Source organism: Phlebotomus papatasi, chromosome 2 (assembly GCF_024763615.1).
Source record: "Phlebotomus papatasi isolate M1 chromosome 2, Ppap_2.1, whole genome shotgun sequence".
Taxonomy (NCBI): Eukaryota; Metazoa; Arthropoda; class Insecta; order Diptera; family Psychodidae; genus Phlebotomus; species Phlebotomus papatasi.
In genome coordinates this window covers 3,639,214-3,647,885 of record NC_077223.1, presented here as the reverse complement: position 1 = coordinate 3,647,885, position 8,672 = coordinate 3,639,214, and the positions used below count along the sequence as shown (strand labels likewise).

The 8,672-nt window shown below is 39.1% G+C and overlaps 2 protein-coding genes across 2 annotated transcripts; one reads left to right on the top strand and one right to left on the bottom strand.

Annotated features, from left to right (window-relative positions):
* Positions 1-202: 202 nt before the first annotated feature.
* LOC129802176 (MAU2 chromatid cohesion factor homolog) lies at positions 203-6,775 on the top strand. The gene is made up of 5 exons (XM_055847796.1): positions 203-503; positions 566-751; positions 817-1,808; positions 6,249-6,451; positions 6,516-6,775. Exons 1-5 carry the CDS (start codon positions 279-281, stop codon positions 6,749-6,751), a joined length of 1,842 nt encoding a protein of 613 aa, XP_055703771.1. The 5' UTR covers positions 203-278; the 3' UTR covers positions 6,752-6,775.
* A 6-nt stretch (positions 6,776-6,781) lies between these two features.
* On the bottom strand, positions 6,782-8,622 carry LOC129802177 (eukaryotic translation initiation factor 2D). The gene has a single exon (XM_055847797.1). The coding sequence runs from the start codon at positions 8,506-8,508 to the stop codon at positions 6,820-6,822; it is 1,689 nt and encodes a 562-aa protein (XP_055703772.1). The 5' UTR covers positions 8,509-8,622; the 3' UTR covers positions 6,782-6,819.
* Positions 8,623-8,672: the final 50 nt, after the last annotated feature.

Sequence of the window (8,672 nt, the reverse complement as noted above, 5' to 3'; positions counted from 1 at the left end):
AAAGAGATCAATAAATAAATTTCTAGTATTTTTATTCTTCAAATGGTTTTATTAATCTATTTTCTATAATGTAAGAGGTCAGGAAGTGGAGGGCCTCGATTCTGGGAAGTTCAGGAAGTAAAATTTGGCGCAATTTTGAAGAATCGCCCGCCATGAGCAGTACGACAATATATTTTTATCCAGATTATCCAAGTAGGCCATCTCGCTCTACACGTCAAAACAAAAGTCACATAACCTCAAATTCAGTGTTTTGTTATTGTTCTTCCTGTTTGTGTAAAATGTCCTCCTCCCAGGATTCCTGCTACATCTCCCTGTTGGGACTCGCTGAGCACTTTCGTACGTCCAATCCACCTGAGATAAAGAAGAGTATTCAGTGTCTCCAGGCACTGAATTCGCTCAATCCACCACAGAAAGTTGAAGCTCGCACCAATCTGCAGATTGGGCAGCTTTTGATGGCCTACACGAGCAACTACGACCTGGCCAGGGTGCATCTTGAGCAGGCGGTAAGTGCTAGAGTATAAGGAAGATTATTTGGTGGGAATTTATGGGGTAATTTGTGATGTAGTGGACACTGGCGGAGAATATTTTGGCATTTGATGATGTAAAATTTGTTACTGCGAGTCTTCTGGCCCAGCTCTATCAGCAGCAGGATATCAGTTCCCTTCCAAAGTCCAACAAAGTCCTCAGGAAGGCCATTGAACTCTCCCAGTCAAATGTTTATTGGCATTGTCGGCTGCTTCTGCAATTAGCAGTGAGTTTTGTTTTTAGGGTTAGGGATTTCCTTTCCGGAAGGTTTTGAGTCAATGTTCTTTTCAGCAACTCCATGCCACAAATAAACAGTACGGATTGGCAGCTGAGCTTCTGTCCGTGGGAATTGATGTTAGTGAAGAGTACAATGCGACTTTCATGAAGATTCTCTTCATGTTGAGCAAGGCAATGGTTTTGATTGTTATCCGGAAGACAAATGAAGTCTCCGGCATTTTGAATCAAGCTGGAGCAATTATTGAGACACACCTGCACAATCCGCATCAGAAAGAGTACCTCAAAGTATTCTATCTGGTGCTGCAGGTGTGCTACTACCTCGTGATTGGGCAGGTGAAAACCGTTAAGCCCTACCTTAAACTCCTTCAGCAGAGCATTCAGGTCATTATGGCGCCAAATTTTCCCTCGGACGAAGCTGTTGCCAATTCCGGAAACTCCATGGAGAACATCATGTGGTTGCCGAAGGAGCAACTCTATGTCCTTGTCTACCTCGTGACTGTTTCCCATTCAATGATGGCCGGGTATATGGACAAAGCCCAAAAGTACACAGAAAAAGCTCTGTCCCAGATTGACAAGTTGAAGCAGGCGAAAAATCAGCCGATCCTGTACGTGTTCCAGATCATTCTCATGGAGAATATCATAATGTGTCGCCTGGTGATGGGCAATAAATTCATTGCCATTCAGGAAATCTCCTTTGCTCGAGACATTTGCCTCCAGTCGCCAAATAGTCGACTGGCAGTTACCCATTCTGCCCAGCTACATTGCCTCCTGGGTCTCTACTCCATGTCCATTAGTCTCTTCGAGCATGCTGAACGACAGTTTATCAGCTGCATCGAAGAAACCCACGACAAGGAACTCAAACTCTTCGCCAATCTCAACCTGGCCATTGTCTATTTGCGCACGAAGCGGGAACAGCAACTGGGGACTATCCTGGAGGCTATTTCTGTGGAAAGTGCTCAATCCCTGCACAATCAGGCACTCCTGGGCAGCTTTTACTACATCCAGGGACTCAATTCCTTCTACAAGAGCAGCTTCCACGATGCCAAGTAGGTTTCATTGGGTTTTTCTAAATGTGAGGTTATGATCCTAATGGGGTGCAAATTTGAGGTTATGATTATGTTTTTGAGGGTTAAAAATCATTTCCCGGACAAAATCTTGGAAATTTCACTGCCAAGTGGTGGATTGAGGTTATTTAGTACGTTTAGTAGGTTATATGTTCGATATAACCTCTAAAAAAGAAAGCAATATTTTAAGGTTAGGAATCTGTTTTTGAGAGTACAGTAGAGTTCCTCAAATTTGAACATTTGGGGGGTATAGATGACATTTCTCACTCCTCAAATTTGAACGATATTTTCAAAAACGTAACGGAATTCATGTGAAATGCACTTTCCGTAAATTAAGATAAACAACTTTAGAGAATATATCAATGTAATTCATTGTGAAATAAATGGAATTTGTTGCGGAAGTTAATATAAAACGATAATATTGAGGAAATACCAGAGAAAAATGGCACTCCACGCAAATCTTTCTTCACATAACCTCAAATTTTACATTTTGAACTCAACTATCGTTCAAATTTGAGGAACTCTACTGTAATAGAAAAAAATTGTCGGAGGAAGTCTTGGAAATTTTACCACCAGATGAATGAGGTTATTTAGTACGTTTAGGTTATATATTCGGTATAACCTCTAAAAAATAAAGCAATTTTAAGGTTAGGAATGTAGTTTTGAGAGTTATATAAATAATTTCCCGGACAAAGTCTTCAAAATTTCAGCACCAGGTGGTGGAGTGAGGTTATTTAGTAAGTTTTGGTTATGTTCGGTATAACCTCTAAAAAAGAAAGCAATATTTTAAGGTTAGAAATTTGGTTTTGAGGGTTCTAGAAATAATTTCTCGGACAAAATCTTGGAAATTTCACCACTAAGTGGTTGAGTGAGGTTATTTAGTAAGTTTAGGTTATGTTCGGTATAACCCGTATAACCTCTAAAAAACAAGACTTGCAGATTTTTATTTCCAATTAATAGTTTCCAGACAAAAGACCGAAAAACTTTCTACTCAAATTTTATATTTGTTGAGAAAGTCTGGTGGTATAGTTCCGTTGCCCGCCGTGTGGAGGATTGGCTGAAAGGGAACACTGTCAGTCAGTCGGTAACATGACTTGGAAGGCTTGGAAGAGTTCGAATGGGGACTCAGAGCTAGGTTGCTGCCGGAAAATTGGCCGCGATAAGCCTTGGTCTCCACTAGGACAAATGCCTGGCTACACTTGATATTTTCTGTAAAACTAACCTCAAATATCAGGCAATACAGTAGACTCTCTCTTAATTGGGCATTTGAGGCAAAATATCATCCGGTTTATCGATAGATTTGGGCATCAAAGCCTTTGTAAATTCCACAAAAAGCACTCAATTATAAAGAATCACGATAAAACAAGTAGAACTACAGCGAATTCGAACAAATTCGCTTGAAAATAAAACGTGAAAATTGTCAACAAAATTTTTCGCCCGATTGAAAAAGAGCCGATTGAGCGGGAGTCTACTGTAATTTCCTTCCGGATGCGTCAGTGGTGTTTCTCTTTAAGGCCTCTGCAAATTTGGAGCAATTTTCGCCAAAAATTGTGTTTTTGACAGAAATTTTACGTTTCCACCTACAATTCTGCAGGGAATTTCCTTCAAAAAGGTAATTTTTGACGAAAATTGATTTCAATGTCTAAAGAGATTATTACAGGAACAAGCAAAAACACACAAGATTCTTTTCCAAAGCTTTCGGCGCTGCAGTTTACCTTCCACAGTGGTCAAATTGTGATATTGTCTGATATATTGAGGGTAAACAGGGAATTTTGGGATTTTTTGCACTGAACATTGATCAGAGGCCAATGTCCGCAAAGACGCACCCGGAAGGACGTTATCTCCCTGAGTTTTTAAAATTCTACACAACGTCAGTTACCGCTTGAAGTAACAAATAAATTTTGGTCAGAAAAAAAATCAAATTTAGAAGGTCTTCTATATTTTACAAGTTACTCTAGAATTTGAGGTTATTTATAACGTAACCTAGAAAAGAAGTTCTCCGTCAAAAGAAAATTTTAAGTTCAGTTTTTCATTATATTCTCTCCTATAATTTTATTATCTATAATGTTTTTAATTCAAAACTTACCAAACAACCCAAAAAAATTAACAGCTTAAATATGTAATTTTTTTAAGGTTAGAATTCGATTCATTCAGAATTTAAAGAACATTTAGATCAGTTTTGTTTTTGTAGAGAGCAAAATATGATCCGAAAATGCATATGCACGGCATTTTAAGAATCCCCCCGCATTAAAAACATATTTATTTGATTTTTAAGGTTAAGTTTTGCATAACCTTAAAGTTTAAAGGAATCAATGAGCCAAATAATTTTAAAAAAAATCAACCAATTTGTATTTTTTAGGCAGCAAGCTTCATATTTTTTTTATTAGAAAAAAATTTGTTGTAAACTTATGTTTAATTCTTTGTTTAATTCTAAAGCTTTGTTTAATTTAACCTCAAAATCAGGCGATTTCTAAATTCATTTTTAAAGTATGAAAAGACGTAGTGACTTAAACTTGAAGGCAGGACACAAATGTCCCTTCCTGAAGCGCCAGTGGAAATGGATTCAATCCAGAGTAAAAATACTCAGTTTCCCAACTTTGGGATTGAATCCATTTCCACTGACGCTTTCGGAAGGGGCATTTTGTCCTGCCTTCAAGTTTATTCTTAAAGTTTATCTCGTGCCTTAAATAAGCTAGGGCCATACAGCTCTAAATGAAAAAGAGGTGTAAAACTCTTTATTAATTTTTCAGAAAAAGGTGGTTTGGTTTTGACAATTATTTTCACTTAAAGAAAAACGTTAAAAATTCTAACCCCAAAAAAATTTTTGATCCAAAAATAAGGTAGAGGCGTGGTAGGACTTAATAATTTGTTGAATAATTTATGTATTTACTGTTTCTGAATAGCACAAAAGCACAAGAATTGGAACTGTTGAATCTTACTTTCCTATTTTTCCGATTTTTTTTAAAGGTTGAAGAAAACTTAGAAATGCTTTTTTTACCAAAGAAACAAATTGAACTTCTACAAATTCGTAAAATCGCTGATAGGTTAGCAGGATTTATTATTCTAATTGATATAAAATACATAACCATAAAAAAATATTGCGGTTATTGTTATTGGTAATGGTAAAGAGCTTCTGAAATTTGTACCTAAAAATAAATTTTTGTCGTTGAATTTTTTATTGCGGGGTAAATAAGGCTAGGGGATGGTCTGCCTTTGAATGCTCCAACGGCTCCAACCTTTAAAACTATATTTAATAGTATTAATTTTTTCTATTAACTTCGATTAATGCTTCGAAAAATAAAAGAGAAAATGAAGTATTCAAAGATAGGTTACTTTCCCCTATTCGGATCGTCTATTTATCAAATTTAATTAATTTCTATTTTTTTTAACCGAAAAATCATATTTTCTGATTATGCTTTAGTTTTAGTCATTAAAATTCTGTTTATGAGCCCAAATCAGAGAATCATGGTCCAAATGTTCTTTCCCGAATTTGAATATCTTAGCATTAAACGGAATTTATCAATATTAATTAAAAAATCTTCAAATAAAAGGTTAGTTTTTAAAATATGAGGTTATGTTATATATAACCTAAAAAAAAAGAATATTTTAGATAGCAGTCAAAGACATTTCCCAAAAGTGTAGTGTTTTGATATCAATTAAGTTTTCAAATGCATTTGCATACAATAGAGGCCTAGATTTTTTTTATGACAAGTTTAGGGAGTCTAATCTCTTCTAGTTTAGGAGATAATCGCGTTTAAAGATTTGCATACAATTTAGTCCTAAAAAAATATTTCCTTGGGGTCTATTGTTGTTCAAGATCTTAAGATATTCCTGTGTATACAGAAGAAAAATACGCTTTCCATTTTTAAGGTTATGCTTCACATAACCTAAAATATTTCAATTAAACTACAGTGCCCGCTTTTTAATCCGGATGATTGGGAGACAAAATGACAGATGTCCGCTTTGTAGGCCAAATGGATTTTTTGAATTTATTCAACGTCTCGAAAATATAATTCAGAAAATATAATTTAGAATTAGAATAAGACTTTTAAAGAAGATTAAAAAGACATAATTGGAGAAATCTATTCTATTATATTTCATTTATTAAAAACATCACAGGATAGTTCATTTTCATTGCTGAACACGCATGCATGCATACATAACCTCAAAAGTATTTTAAATGTAACCGTCGAGAACTTGTCCGGTTTACGGCGATCCGGATTAGAAAGCGGGCACTGTATATTGGGCTATTAGGGAATTGAATAGTCTCTGCGTAAATTTGTACAGAAAATTATTATTTTTTGAATAAAAGAAATTAATGTTCTAAAGATTTTTTGGTTAGGTTCGATATAACCTCACTTTCTTAACCTAATTTTTGTGGCTTTTTTAAGCGATTAGGTGATTAATGACTCTAACTTCCAGGCGCTTCTTGCGGGAAACCCTGAAAATGGCAAATTCCGAGGATCTCAATCGCCTAACAGCCTGCACTTTGGTCCTCCTGAGTCATGTCTTCCTGAGTATTGGCAACTCCAAGGAGAGCATGAATATGGTGACTCCGGCAATGCAAGTTGCATCCAAAATTCCCGACATTCACGTTCAACTCTGGGGCAGTGCAATTCTAAAAGGTAAGTCTGCGGATAATTTTGAGTTTTTTTCCTGGACTAATTTCTGGGATTTGTGGCATGGAAGATTTGCACAGAATGTCACGGGATTCAATTCTCGAGACGGAAGCCTACAACAATCATCTGGCATTTTCACAAACTCTCCTGGCTGATCACTACAAGTGCACAAAGTCCACGGAACACAATCTCATCAACTGGTTCACAGGGATTCCGCCACCTTCGACTCCAGGTGCTGGAACTTCCACAGCCATTCCCGGAAGTGTTATGGACATGACTACTAGTTCGTCAATGTATTCTCAGTAGAAAAAAAAGAAGAAGAAAAAGAAATAGGGGTTTTTTGGGAGAAGTTTTATTGAGATGGGTTTCAGGATTCATTTCTTCTTTTTGGGTTCCTTTCGAGCCAACTCCAGGCCAGAGATTTTGCCCTTGGGGATGTGGTAGGTGTCCGTGAGGAGGGTATGGACGAAGCGAACCTGGTTTCCTTGGATCTGGAGTGTGTCTCCCTTGGCGCAGGGCGTCTGGGTGACTGTGGTACTGGCCTGGACGCCAAGTTTGCAGCGATTGGCAAAGTCAGGGATGAAGATTCCATGGGCTTCGAGATTGCTGATCAGAGTGACCTTCTTGTTGCCTTTGCGGGTGGCCAGGCTGATCTGGATGTTGGGTACTTTGTCCATCTTCTCCTTGGCGCGCATCTCGAAGTTCGTAGGCATTTTTTCCAAGAGTTCTTGGAGGATTGTTGAGTAGTTCACCGTTGAAGAAACCTCCCGGCCACAAATCTCTGCTAGTGTCTCATCCAGATCAATTAGACGCTTATTCTCGGCATTCTGGAGCTTCTTCTTCCTCACGTACGTCGCAAATTTCTTCTCCACTTCACCTTCCTGCAGTGCCTGGCCAGTCTTGTGCTCGAAGTGGCTAAAGAAGGGCAGTGTAGTGTCCGTGATGAGGAAGATCTTGGTCATTGAGGTTAGGAGTTGAATTGGTTTGGGGGCTTCATCTTCGGGCTCGGATTTGGGCTTAGGGGCTAGGGTTTGACCTGGTTTCAATGCCACAAGATCCGCGTGGTCAAAATCAATCGAGATGATCTTCTCAATTCCCTTTTTCTCTTCCCGGACCACGAGAAAGCCCTCCTCGGCCATTTGCTGGAGGAATTTGGTGACTTTCTTGAAGGATGTGTGCTTTATATTGAAGTTTTCTGGTGTCACAGCCTGGACGTGATTGGCGTAGAAGGTACTGGTCAGCAGGGGCAGGGAAAACTTGTCCCTGTCGACTTTTAGGGCAGTCAGGAAGGCTTGCTTTAGCACATCATCCGGGGATTCTTTTTCCACTTCTACTTCTTCAATTGCTGTTTCCTCGAGTTTTTCCACCAGTTCATCTGTTGCCGCCTCGGAGGTTTCCTGTTTATCAGGCTTTTCTGGACGAATTTTCTCAGCTCCGAGAGCAGGAAAGTCACTGGCTTTGAGCTCAGCTACAACTCGCTCTCCAATGGGGATTTGCACACAAGCCCCAGGTTCTATTGACCAGAGTTTGTCGCCAAAGACATGGAGAATCTCCACACAAACCCCCGTTCCACCAGAGAGGTAGAGATCATTGCTGGATTGAGCAAAAATGCCCACAGCGCAGGCATTTGCATTGGACGTTAAATTAACAGCCACGGTTTCTCCTCTGGAGAATCCTGCCCATGCCTGAGCCCCCTGTCCCTGCTTCACCACGCCCCTGGTCATCAGATTGGCACCCTTTGCCAGTATTGGCAGGACTCCAGGGTGAGTTGTGACGCTGGAAAGCAAATGGGGTACTACCCAGAGAGCATGGATTGTCGGATAGATATTTCCATTGCTCAGTTCGAAGAACATGGGCTGTTTGTCTGCCAGGTACACCCAGACAGTCTCCTCGGCACTTGTTATGATTTTGGTGTGGTGAATATTCCCGGAAGATGGAAAAATCCGCCCGAAATTTTCCTCTGTCAGCTTTGGATACTTGCCTGTTATCTTCACTTGGAGCTTCTTTCTCTCGCTGCTGCGCAGGAGGAGCTTGCTTTTTACTTTGAATGGCTTGATGAACATCTTCAGCTCTTCCTGGGATCAAATCACTGCAATTTCCTGTCTTTTCTAAACCAAAATCACCAAAATACTTCACTTTTTACCTTCCCTTGAGGTTATGTCACTTTATCCGAGAAGTTGGATAAACGCAATTTCACAATTTTTGGCGGGAGTCTTAAAATAAAGAA